At 36.2% G+C, this 13718-nt stretch overlaps 1 protein-coding gene and 1 non-coding gene across 2 annotated transcripts in view; both read left to right on the forward strand.

Annotated features, from left to right (window-relative positions):
- Positions 1 to 13718, forward strand: part of TBC1D19 (TBC1 domain family member 19) — a 177186-nt gene that overhangs the window by 109197 nt on the left and 54271 nt on the right. Inside the window, exon 13 of the mRNA XM_033213934.1 lies at positions 2643 to 2705. Coding sequence (XP_033069825.1) covers positions 2643 to 2705 — 63 coding nt within the window. The remainder of the gene's footprint in view (positions 1 to 2642; positions 2706 to 13718) is intronic.
- LOC117086512 lies at positions 10440 to 10519 on the forward strand. Its single transcript, XR_004438410.1, has one exon. It is a non-coding gene; the product is annotated as a small nucleolar RNA SNORD74 (small nucleolar RNA).

Raw genomic sequence — 13718 nt, forward strand, 5'->3', positions numbered from 1 at the left:
AGGCAGTATGTGTTATAGTTAAATTGTTCTGGTAGGGTTCTTGCTTGTAAGCATGTTCTGGACGAGTTGCCAGTAAATATGTAATTGTATGCTTTATGGATGGTAAAGCATTTGTAGTACTATGTAATATTCGTGTTGGCTAGCAGTAATGCACGAATTACATATGGTAAGAGATCTTTTGGGCTATAAGACCGTTAGCCTCTTTTCTAATCAAATGAAAGGAAACTCACACGTGAAAAAGCTCAAAAAAGTAAGAAGTACTAGGATGAGAGTTCTCTTTGTCTCCAACATGAATTTCAGTTTGAGTCAGTAAGGCAAATCTGTTCCAAGAAGGAAGTAATTTGTGCCTGAGGGATTGAGTAAAACTGTTGATGGCATCTGTCCTGTGCACAACATGAATGTTTTTAGGAAGATATCTGTCTCTTAGCTGGGCTCTGCCGATCACTCCAAACATTATTAAAGTCAGCCGTTAAGGGAATGATCACTTAAAAAAAAATTCTGTTTCATTACGGTTCCCTATAGCAAAGACTTATTTTACATTTAACTGAAAACAAGGTGGAATTCTTTTAAAGGTTAAAGGGATGAATGGAACAAGGCAGTGTTACAAAATCCATGATCAAATAGCTCAAACAGTCTACAAAATTCAACCAGGCTGTTGAGCAAAGTAGCAATCAGGGGAGGATGGAAAGTCATAGATGTTCTGAGCCAATGATGTTGTGAGTATGGAACATCATCGAACCCTCCCTAGGCTAATTTATTAAATGGTTCTGTTTTTTTTTTTTAACAAACTTGCCTTGTATCCATGTATTCTATAGTTTTCAACCATTACTAGTGTTTTTCAACCTTTCTTCATTATCATGCTCCTGGAGAGAAAGATTAATTAACTTATCTCTAATAAGAAAAAGTAAATAACAAAAAGTAAGATTTGGGTGGGTAGGGATGAGCTCTGGTCGGCCACATATCATTGTAGTATGTAAAATTTGTTGACCTCCAAGAACCAGTTTTCATGCCCCCAAAGGCAATAGTATCCCCCTGTTGAGAATGCATGATCTCTACCTTTGTCTAGGTTGTCTTCTGACATAGAAAGCTGGACCATTTCTTTCTCCTTAATCTGTGTCATTATGGTTTTTTCAGACTTAGCACACATTTGCTACCCCCAGAGTCATCTATGACTCTTTCCATCCTCCCCTGATTGCTACTTGGCTCAACAGCCTGGTTGAATTTTGCAGACCGTTTGAACTATTTGACCGTGGATTTTTGTAACATTTCTTTGTGATTTTCCCATGTTTTTACTATCTCGCCAGTGAGATTGTAGACTTCTTGATGATAAACACTTTTTTGTTTGTCTTCTTTTTTGTTTGTTTGTTGGTTTTGATTTTCGTATCCTTTATCCCAGCCAATCAGTACTTGTTGAATTGATTATATATTGGGTCTAAAAGCATGATGTAGTTTACAACTGGAGTTTTTGGATACATGTAAGGTTTGAGATGTATATTTACTTATAAATAGATAAACACTATTATAAGTAAAAGGAATTTTGGTGAATTTTTTAAAAAAAGTTTTCTGGATATCTACTCTTTATCTGATACTGTGCTAAGCATTTACCTATCCTTTCTGAAGTAGGCGGTTGTATCCTCATTTATGTATATGGAGATTAGGCTCAGAGTTACTGACCAAAGTTATACAGCTAAAAGTAATGGAACTGCATTTCAAATCTTAGTTAAATCTGTTGGAATTTCATGTTCTTTACACCAAAGCACACAAGCAGCAAGTTCCAACTCTGGACATAATATTCAGAAACAATCCTGGGGGAATGTTTTAGTTTATTTTTCTAGACTTTTGTTCATTTGTTTGCATGTTATTAGAGAGGGGTACCTATATACTGATGAATTATTAATAGAAATTAATTATATTTTCCTGTAATATAATTTTATCATTTTTATTTTTACTCATCAAACATGTATTGGGTATTTAGGTGCTAAGCACTGTGGTGGTACTACATATACAAAAAACATTTAAGACATTTGAGCTCAAAGTGGCTAAAGTCTCATAGGGAGATTCATAGAAATCATTAAGGTAAACTCAAGTCAGAAAGTGAGAATAGGAATATATTTAAAGAAGGAAACTAATATGCTATCCAGGGGAAGTCAATGAACTGGCCCTTAAACTCATAATGCAGAAAATCAATGTTCCTGCTCTCTCACTAACAAGTGGTGACTTGCAAGTGAATAATCACAAAGGCATGAAAGATATTTGGTCTTTTGTGGGAATGGCAAGAATGTGGACTTCAACAGTGATATTGGAACAGTAATTTGGGGCCAGATTGTTATGATTGCTTCTGGATGTTATGCTTGCATCCGCTTTTCTTTTCTAGCTTTAAGCCATCTAAATATTAGATTAAAAGGAGATAAAATTGAAATAAATATTAAAGAATTACTAATGGGACCTTAAATGAGGAATTCGACATCAAATAATGTGTCACATATATTAGTTCAGTAAATATAGCAATGGTAAAATCTAATCTAATCACAATAAAAGTAATAAATTTATTGTGATAATGCTTCTAAATACTGATTGTATGCTTTAGTACTACAGACAGATCCATTTGGGTTCTTTTCAGTACTGTCTACTTTTAATTATAGGATGTGAAGTTGACAGCAAGCAATGATGATTATTATTTTGTATTTGAAGATTATTTATATCAGGTAAGTTTAAAAATTAAAATATATAGTGTTCTTGTTTTAGTTTCTCTAAATCATGATACTTTAGGAGATATCTCTGTTGTTGACTAAATCCTTTTGTAATCCATGGCATGCTTGTCAGATGAAATGTTCTAAGTTTGGGATAAGATTACCTTTTGTTTTTACTGTGAAATTAGATAGGAGAATAATAGTTCCCAATTGTTTCTTTTTGTCATATGTGATACAACAAGGAGGTATTGGCAGGTAAGTTTTCTATCTTTGTTATTGGCACAGATGCTTAAATCAGATGTCAAATTCATATTTAAGCCATTCCAAGATGTTTGGAGAAAGCATTTTGCATTATACTTTTAAAATTAAAGATATTGAATAAATAATGTTTCAAAATAAATTTAGATTGTCCTGATTATCCTTTGATCATTTCATTTGCTGATATTGTGGATGCTTGGATTTTTACTTTTTCACATCTACTAGGATAAAATCATTTATCATAAATAGAAAATATGTAATTTATATAGAATTGCCTATATGATGTTCTTTTTTAAAAGATTATACGTACATATTAATAATTTGATTTTGAATGAATGTCAGTACAAATGTCATAGAGGAAATACATGTATTCTACACAGCAATTTCTGCTCGATTAAATGTAAGTTGGTCCCTGCTGTTTGTATGAGCAGGTTTTCGTTTGATAGTGGTGTTGTGGTGTATATATGTTTAAGAGAGAAGATAAAGTTAAATAAGCATCTGTCAAGAAGATTTATCATGTGTTGCAAGAGCTAAAGTATAAAGACTTTATAAGATTTATTTATAAAGTTAAAATTTTAAATAACCTCAGAAACAATTTTAAGAGATTCCTGTGATTTCAAATGCATAATTAATTTTTTAAAATAGTAGACTTACAATTCCATTTTAATGTAGAGTTAGTTATTAATTAAAAGTTAGAGAATACAAAAATCTTCTTCTAAAAGTTTGTTTAGGTAGCTAATATGTAACCCTGTATCTAATTCTTAGTACTCAGTAAATTTTTGAATATACAGGTATATCTCACTTTATTGTGCTTTATTGTGTTTCACAGATATTATTATTTTTACAAATTGAAGGTTTGTGGCAGCCCTGCATTGAGCAAGTCTATCAGCACCATTTTTTTCAACAGCAGGAGCTTTTTTCATATTTCTATGTCACATTTTGGTAATTCTTTACAATATTTCAAACTTTATTATTATATCTGATTTAGTAATCTGTGATTAGTGATCTTTGATGTTACTACTGTAATTATTTTGGAATGCCACAAACTACACCCTTAAGATGGCAAACTTAATTGATAAATGTATGTATTCTGATTGTTCTACCAACTGGCCATTACCCATTTATCTCCCTTTCCTCAAGCCCTTTTAGACCCTGAGACAGAACAATATTGAAATTAGGCCAATAATAACCCTACGGTGGCCTTGAAATGTTGAAGTAAAAGGAAGTTACATGTCTCTGACTTTAAATCAAAAGCGAGAGATGATTATGCTTAGTGAGGACGGCATACCCAAAGCCAAGATAAGCCAAAAGCTAGGCCTCTTGCACCAAACAGCCAAGTTGTAAATGCAAAGGAAAAGTTTTTGAAGGAAATTAAAAGTGTTACTCTAGTGAACACATGAGTAGTAAGAAAGGAAAACAGCCTTGTTGCTGACATGGAGAAAATTTTAGTAGTATAGTCTGAATAGAAGATCAAACTAGTCATGACATACCCCTAAACCAAAGCCAAATCCAGAGCAAGGCCCTAACTCTCTTCAACTTTATCAAGGCTGAGAGAGGAGAGGAAGCTGGAGAAGAATAATTAAAAGCTAGCAAAGGTTGGTTTATGTGATTTAAGGAAAAATGCCATCTCCATAACTTAAAAAATGCAAGGTGAAGCAGCAAGTGTTGATGTAGCAGCTACAGCAAATTATCCCTGTCTAGCAAAGATCATTGATAAAGGTGGCTGCACTAAACAACAGATTTTTCAGTGTAGGTGAAACAGCTTTCCATTGGAAGAAAATGCCGTCTAGAACTTTCGTAGCTAGAGAGGAGAAGTCAGTGTTTGACTTCAAAGCTTCAAAGGATATGCTGACTCTGTTGTTAGGGGCTAATGCAGCTGATACCTTTAGGTTGAAGCCAGTGCTTATTTACCATTTCAAAAATCCTTGGGCCCTTAAGAAATATGCTTAATCTACTCTGCCTGTGCTCTATAAATGGAACAAGAAAGCCTAGATGACAGCATATCTGTTAACAGCATGGTCTACCTAATATTGTAAACATATTGTTGAAGCCTACTATTCAGAAAAACATTCCTTTCAAAATATTACTGCTCATTGACAATGCACATAGTCACCCAAAAGCTCCAATCCAGATGTACAAGGAGATAAATGTTGGTTTCATGCCTGCTAACACGACATTCATTCTGCAGCCCATGGGTAAGGGAGTCATTTTGACTTTTAAGTCTTATTTAAGAAATACATTTTGTAAGGCTATATAGTGTCATAGATAGTGATTCCTCTGATGGATCTGGAAAAAGTAAATTGAAAGCTTCTGGAAAGAATTTACCAATCTAAATGCCATTAAGAACATTTGGGATTCATGAGAGGAGGTCAAAATATCAACATGAAAAGGAGTTTGGAAGAAGTTGGTTCTAACCTTCATGGATAACCTTGAGGGGTTCAAGACTTCAGTGGAGGAAGTAATGGTCACTGTGGTGGAAAAAGCAAGATAATTGGAATTAGAAGTAGAGCCTCAATATGTGACTGAATTGCTTCAATCTCATCATAAAACTTAAATGAATGAAGAGTTGCCTCTTGAGGATAAACAAGTAAAGTAATTTCTTGAGATAGACCCTACTCTTGGTGAAGCTACTGGACACATTGTTGAAATGACAACAAAATGTTTACATTATTACTTAGTAAAACAGCAGCAGGATTCAAGAGAATTGACTCCAATTTTGAAAGTTCTACTAAGGGTAAAGTGCCAACAAACAGAAATATTTTGCGAAAGGAAGAGTCTATCAATTCAGCAAATTTTATTGTCTTATTTTAAGAAACTGCCACAGCTGCCCCAATGTTCAGCAGCCACCACCCTGGATCAGTCAGCAGCCATACACATTGAGGCAAGACCCTCTACCAACAGCAAGATTACACCCTGCTGAAGATTCACATGGTCATTAGCACTTTTTTCAGCAATAAATTATTTTTAAATTATGGCATGTATATTTTTGGGCATATGCTGTTGTACTTAGTAGACTATAGTGTAGTGTAAACATAGCTTTTATACATGCTGAGAAACCAGAACATTTGTGTGATTTGCTTTATTATGATACTCACTTTATTGTGGTGATCTGGAACTGAACTTGCAATATCTCCAAGGTATGCCTATATAAATAAAATTAATTCTTCACTTATACAATAATACTAGTTTGCCAGTAACCTCTGTACTTCAGAAATACAGAGTGGGAATTATCAGTTCCTAAATGGTGGTCTGAGAGAAGCTCCACAGAACCATCCTCAGCAGGAAACCGTAATTAGTGAAAACTATTTTTTTTTTAAGTATTTAAAGTCTCTGGTAATTATCCTAAGGTTACATGAAAAGTCAGCAAACAAGAAAACATTTATTTGAGAAAAGCTACTAAATCTCGGTAAAAATAATTTATGGCCCTTGAGTCATGACCTGCTTTTTGCCTCCCCGCACCCCCAGATTAGCATAACAGAAGCTTCAGTTCAGCCATGTGTGGCCAGGAAGATGGGGCTCTGTTTCCCTCCAGCTTCTAGTCAAGGGCTACAGTATCTCCATAGGAGGGGCAGACGGCCAGTATTTCTTATATCCCTCAGCTCCATGTTGCAGATGCTAAATTCTAGAGAGTACCATCAAGAAGTTGTCAGATTCCTTCCCATAGGGCAGAGATCTGGTCCAAAAAGCTCTCACTCCACTCAGCAGGCCAAAAATACTAGGGCCTCAACTGCTTTCACCTCATTTTGTTTATAGAGGGGAGAGAGGTTCCACATCAGAAAGACAAGCTGAGAAGACCAGAGGCTACCACCCTCACCAGTGTCTTTCTCACAAAGCAAAAGTGTCACTCCAAGAGAAGTAGGCCACTATCCCCAACCTGGCTCCAGGGCAATGACTCAGAGATTTTGGCCAGAATGGGAGACAGCCTTAGCAACAGTAGCTCTGAAGCGCTCCTCAAAGAACTAACTTTATATGGAGTACGGGAAAGTTCCAACGTAATGGGGCTCTGAACAATGAAGATTTTAATGGTAAACACATAAGAATTAAGAGTAACAAGCTAAAAGCATAGCAGCTGGTTTACCAGAGAAAGCCAGAGACAGAGATAGCTAGGAGGAGTCCTGATGGGATAGGACAAACCTCAAAGACTGGCCTCAAAAATGACCTCACAAAGGACCCTACGTTTAATTGAATCAGACTGTGGTACAATTTATGCATGAGGACATTGTCAAAAACAGTAGAATAATCAGCTGGCAAATAGAGGAAACTAATATCTGGCTGTAATATCAAGAAAGACAGAAAGCTTAACACAGAGATCAGGGGAAGAGACCAAGAGCCCTGCTAAGTTAGCTGGGCTTGGTGGTGCGTGCCTGTAGTCCCAGATACTCAGAAAGTTGAGGCTGGAGAATTGCTTGAACCCAGGAGGTAGAGGTTGCAGTGAGCCAAGATCGCACCACTGCACTCCAGCCTGGGTGACAGAGCAAGACTGTCTCAAAAAAAAAGAAGAAGAACCCTGCTAAAGCCAGTGTCACTGAAGGATGATTGTATGTATGCTCAAGGCTGCATACTCTGAGGTACATCAGAAGCTTCATACTTTGGGAGAAACAGACTTAAATGAAATATTTCAACCAAGTCACTGAACAAATAAGCAAATAATAATCATGAGCTCCAGCTGCTTGTAAGATGGCCTAGATGGTGTACTTAACCAACCAAAACTTCAAAGCAGCCATTATAAATATATTCAGAGAACTAAAGGAAGCTATGCTTAAAGAAGTAAAGTAAGGCCAGATGCTGTGGCTCACACCTGTAATCATAGCATTTTGGGAAGCTGAGGCAGGACAATCACTTGAGCCCAGGAATTTGGGACCAGCCTAGGCAACATGGCAAAACCCTGTCTCTTCAAAATAGAAAAAAAGTTAGCTGGGTGTAGTGGCATGTGCCTGTTGTCCCAGCTACTCAGGAGGCTGAGATGCGAGGATCACTTTTGCCCAGGAGGTCAAGGCTGCAGTGAGCTGTGTTTATGCCACTACACTCCAGCCTAGATGACAGGTGAGACCTGGTCTAAAAAAAAAAAAAAAAAGGTTAAGTAAGGTGTGATGACAATGTCTCCTCTAATACAGAAGGTTTTAAAGAGATAGAAATTACGTTTTTAAAGTACCAAACCGAAATTCTGGAGTTGAAAAGTACAATAATTGAAATGAAAATTTTATTGGAAGGACTCAAAAGTATATTTGAAAAGCAGAGAAGAATCAGTGAACCTGGAAGACATCAAGAGAAATTATGTCATTCAAAGAAGAAAGAAAATAACAGAGCCTCAGAGAAGTTTAGGACGACATGCTCACCAACAAATTTATAACAGGAGTATCAGAAGGAAAGGAGAGAGAGAAAGGAGCAGATGTATTTGAAGAAAGAATGGCTGCAAATGTCTCAAATTTGATGAAAAACATTAATCTACACATCTAAGAAACTCAACAAACTCAAAATAGGATAACCACAGATATCCATACCCAGACATATCATAGTCAAACTGTCAAAAGCCAAAGGCAATGAAAGAATCTCAGAAGTGCTGAAATAATTTTTGTTTTCTTTTATTTAACTCATGTTTCAGTAGTTCTGTCGTCAAATATGTTTGCGGCCTTAGGCAGTTCACCAGAACTCCATGGGCCTTCATATTCTTATCATATAGCTGAGAGTTTAGACTAAACTGTCTTTATGCAGATCTCAGAGGCACAAAAAAAGTTTATGTGATTTGCCATAAAAGAAATGATTAAATTTTTCCATAAAAGTATTGATTACAGATTGTTTATTCTTTTTAAATGTGGATTTTAAAATTCTTTTGTCTCAAGAGTTATTAGTTACTGGAATGTTATCTGTTGAAAGTTTTATAATTTGCTATGCAGGAAAATTCTATTGGTTTTGTCCTAAAGAAAGAATAGCTTTATTGTCTTTAATCTGTGGGTATTTTATTACGTTTCTTTACTATTACTAAAAACTAAATTGACCTTCCTATTTATCTCTCTTGCTGAATGCTGGCCACCCCACCTTTAATCCATGTTCTACAGTAAAGTCAGAGTGGTCTTTTAAAAACACCAATCAATTCATGTCACTTGTTTGATTAAAACCAAAAGACCCAGATTTTTCACAAGAGTCTACATGACCCTGCGTTACCTGGCCCACCTCTCCAGATGGATTGTTCACTTCTCTGCCTGCCACTCTGGCATTCTATATTCCAACCATCCTGATCTTTAACTTCTTAAGTTCACTATACTCCTTTCTACCTCAGGGCCATAAGACCTGCAGTTCCTTTTATAAGCAAGACTGTTATCCTCCCCTCTTCACCCAGTAAACTCGTATTTTTACTTCGTTTCTCAATTTTGGACTTAACAGACAAAAACTTCAAAGCAGTCATTATAAATATATTCAGAGAGCCAAAGGAAACCATGCTTAAAGAAATAATCATTTACTCAGATACACCTTCCCTGACTAACCCCTCACTCACCTGCACAAACACACACAAAGTCATGGCTATCTAATATGTGCTTTTAAATTACTATGTAGTACTTTCCATACTTTTTGTTTATAGTACTTATCATAGTTTATTTGATTATTTTATAATTGTCTCTCCCAGGTAAATTCTTAAGTGTTTTGGTCCTTATTGTTAATTCCAATGCCTAGTATACTGTAGATACTGAGTAAAAATTTTCCTTAACATCATGTACTTGTTTTCATTGATGGGGTTATCTTTTTCATTATTGAGAAGGAAGCTTTCTTTTTTTATCTAAAAGCTTAATATTAGTAATTTATAGGCTAATGGATATTTTACTGTCATTTTATGGGGCTCTAGATTTCCTTAGATTTTAGTATAGTTGTAATGAATCCTTTTTTATGAACTGACTCGTAAACAGATTAGTTAATGTCACACAAAGATATAAAACAAATAAAACCACATAAACTAAATATCTACCACTTGGCAAAAAGTTAACCAATTCGCTAAAGTTTTTGGTCCTTCTTATGCCATTTTGATCCAGAACATGAAACTGTTGTGACACCAAACATATGAACACATAAATTATAATATCAGCCAAAGACCAATAACGGCATGACTCGTAGTAATCTGTGACTATTCTACTTCAGTGTGTGGGTAGAGAGAGTGTACATTTGACAAGTTTGTCCCATTTGGTCACCAGAGATAAGACGATTGCCATTTTTAAGTTACAACTACAAAGCCTCTTTGGTGGTGGTAAAAAGGGGCTTGACAGGTAACAAATCTGCCTCATTTGGTAAACAGAATCAGTGAGGGTATCTGTTTTAAATGAGAGCAGTGACAAGTTCTCCAAATAATGCCAGAACTAACCCTTAAGGGAGCATTCATTTTTATCTTTTCCACATGTAAGTGACTTATATGTGAGAAAACTTCTAAGAAAACTTGTAAGTAACTGAACTAATAAGTGGATGCATATTTTGAGAAAAAGCAGAATGAGCATCAGTAAATATTTATTGATCCACCTCTGATGAAACCTGTGTTGGTGGGGACATCTGAGAGTGTTGATGAATCCCAGTGACTCTGATAGAAAGAAAATATTGATCCTTATACTGTGTGTAAATGATACCACCTTTGATGGGCTTACATTCTAGTTAAGGGGGCAGGACATGAACATACAAAATATTCTGAAATTGTTTTAAAGTGTTTATGTAAAGCATTAGGTGCTAAATCAGTATCACAAACAGTAAGTACTATAAGAGTATGCTTTAACCTTTATTTTCCATTTCTATTAATATTTTAGTCCAAATTGTATTGTTTTTAGATTTTACATAATTTTTTCAGTCATAGGTCTCATGACTTCTCCTGCTTTTAGTACTTTGGAAATGATTAAATAAGCCTCTTTTAAATGCTGTAATAAGAACACTTATCACAAAGTCTATCCTCTTAATACCTTTTTAAGTGTACAGTATAGTATTAACTATAGACACAGTGCTGTACAGCAGATCTTTAGAATTCAGTCATCTCCCATGACAGAAACATTATACTGATGGAATAGCAGCTCCATATTCCCCCTGCCCCCGAGGCCCAGCAGCCACCATTCAATTGCTGCTCTATGTTTGACTGTTTCAGATACCTCATATAGTAGAATCATGTAGTATTTGTTCTTCTGTGACTGCCTTATTTTATTTAAAATAATGTTCTCCAGGATCATGTTGCCTCATGTAACTCATTTTCTTCTTTATATTGACTGAATAATATTCCATTGTACTGTATGTACTACATTTTCTTTATCCATTCATCTGTCTAAATAAGCTTTAATGTGGATCTCTATCCCCATAACATAAATAGATGGATGATTACAACATCTAACTATCTCCCTTTGGGAATTATGTAAAAATACATTTTCCTTATATGGATAATTATTAAGAAAACACTTTCATGGTGATACTTTTTAATTTTTTATTTTACAATTAGTCTGAATTATTAGAAATTTATTTTAACTAATAAAAACATATGTAATTTTATGCATTGTAAATATTCTGTTTTCAGAAATTGAGTTCTGTTTTTTCCTCTCAGAAAAAACTTGTGTGTGTGTCTGTGTGTGTGTGTGTCTGTGTGTGTGTAATAAGAGAAGAAAGCCTGTTCTTATAATTAATTACAGGCATTCCTTTAGCAGAGCTGCCTAGCAACTCTTGCTGTATAGGAAAATCACCAGTGTATAGCAAATTTAGGGTTCCTGGCCATGTTCTTGATCATAGCCCATTTATTGGATTTTGTGACTACATTGCAAAATTAGATGTCATGTGGCGTTGCTGTGTTTACATACAGATGAGAAAATATCCAGTAATCCTTCTTTAAATAAAATCTGGGCCTATGTTACAAGAATATGCAGGCACTTGTTCCCAAGTACCTCACGTTAATGTTACCTAAATTTTTTTTTTTTTTTGAGATGGAGTCTTGCTCTGTGCCTAGGCTGGAGTGCAGTGGCCGCAATCTCCACTCACTGCCAGCTCCGCCCCCTGGGTTCACGCCATTCTCCTGCCTCAGCCTCCCGAGTAGCTGGGACTACAGGCGCCCACCACCACGCCCAGCTAATTTTTTGTATTTTTAGTAGAGACGGGGTTTCACAGTGTTAGCCAGGATGGTCTCGATCTCCTGACCTCGTGATCCGCCCGTCTTGGCTTCCCAAAGTGCTGGGATTACAGGCATGAGCCACCACGCCTGGCCTGTTACCTAAATTTTATAGGCAACAATGCTGAATATTATAGAAATAATGTTTTTAGTAATAAGCCAACCCTTTAGTATTCCAGTGTTAAGTTAGTTTTTATTGTGCATGAAATTCTTAAAGTACCCACTTTTTTTTTTTTTTTAATACTTTAAGTTCTAGGGTACATGTGCATAACGTGCAGGTTTGTTACAGATGTATACTTGTGCCACGTTGGTGTGCTGCACCCATCAACTCGTCAGCACCCATCAATTCGTCATTTATATCAGGTATAACTCCCAATGCAATCCCTCCTCCCTCCCCCCTCCCCCCTTCCCCTCCCCATGATAGGTCCCGGTGTGTGATGTTCCCCTTCCCCAGTCCAAGTGATCTCACTGTTCAGTTCCCACTTATGAATGAGAACATGCGGTGTTTGGTTTTCTGTTCTTGTGATAGTTTGCTAACAATGATGGTTTCTAGCTGAATCCATGTCCCTACAAAGGATGCAAACTCATCCTTTTTTATGGCTGCATAGTATTCCATGCTGTATATGTGCCACATTTTCTTAATCCAGTCTGTCATTCATGGACATTTGGGTTGATTCCAAGTCTTTGCTATTGTGAACAGTGCCACAATAAACATACGTGTGCATGTGTCTTTATAGCAGCATGATTTATAATCCTTTGGGTATATACCCAGTAGTGGGATGGCTGGGTCATATGGTACATCTAGTTCTAGATCCTTGAGGAATTGCCATGCTCTTTTCCATAATGGTTGAACTAGTTTACAATCCCACCAACAGTGTAAAAGTGTTCCTATTTCTCCACATCCTCTCCAGCACCTGTTGTTTCCTGACTTTTTAATGATTGCCATTCTAACTGGTGTGAGATGGTATCTCATTGTGGTTTTGATTTGCATTTCTCTGATGGCGAGTGATGATGAGCATTTTTTCATGTGTCTGTTGGCTGTATGAATGTCCTCTTTTGAGAAATGTCTGTTCATATCCTTTGCCCACTTTTTGATGGGGTTGTTTGTTTTTTTCTTGTAAATTTGTTTGAGTTCTTTGTAGGTTCTGGATATCAGCCCTTTGTCAGATGGGTAGATTGCAAAAATTTTCTCCCATTCTGTAGGTTGCCTGTTCACTCTGATGGTAGTTTCTTTTGCTGTGCAGAAGCTCTTTAGTTTAATTAGATCCCATTTGTCAATTTTGGCTTTTGTTGCTGTTGCTTTTGGTGTTTTAGACATGAAGTCCTTGCCCATGCCTATGTCCTGAATGGTACTACCTAGGTTTTCTTCTAGGGTTTTTATGGTATTAGGTCTAACATTTAAGTCTCTAATCCATCTTGAATTAATCTTCGTATAAGGAGTAAGGAAAGGATCCAGTTTCAGCTTTCTACTTATGGCTAGCCAATTTTCCCAGCACCATTTATTAAATAGGGAATCCTTTCCCCATTTCTTGTTTCTCTCAGGTTTGTCAAAGATCAGATGGCTGTAGTGTGTGGTATTATTTCTGAGGACTCTGTTCTGTTCCATTGGTCTGTATCTCTGTTTTGGTACCAGTACCATGCTGTTTTGGTTACTGTAGCCT

The sequence above is a fragment of the Trachypithecus francoisi genome, unplaced genomic scaffold (assembly GCF_009764315.1).
Source record: "Trachypithecus francoisi isolate TF-2019V2 unplaced genomic scaffold, Tfra_2.0 Lachesis_group1, whole genome shotgun sequence".
NCBI lineage: Eukaryota > Metazoa > Chordata > Mammalia > Primates > Cercopithecidae > Trachypithecus > Trachypithecus francoisi.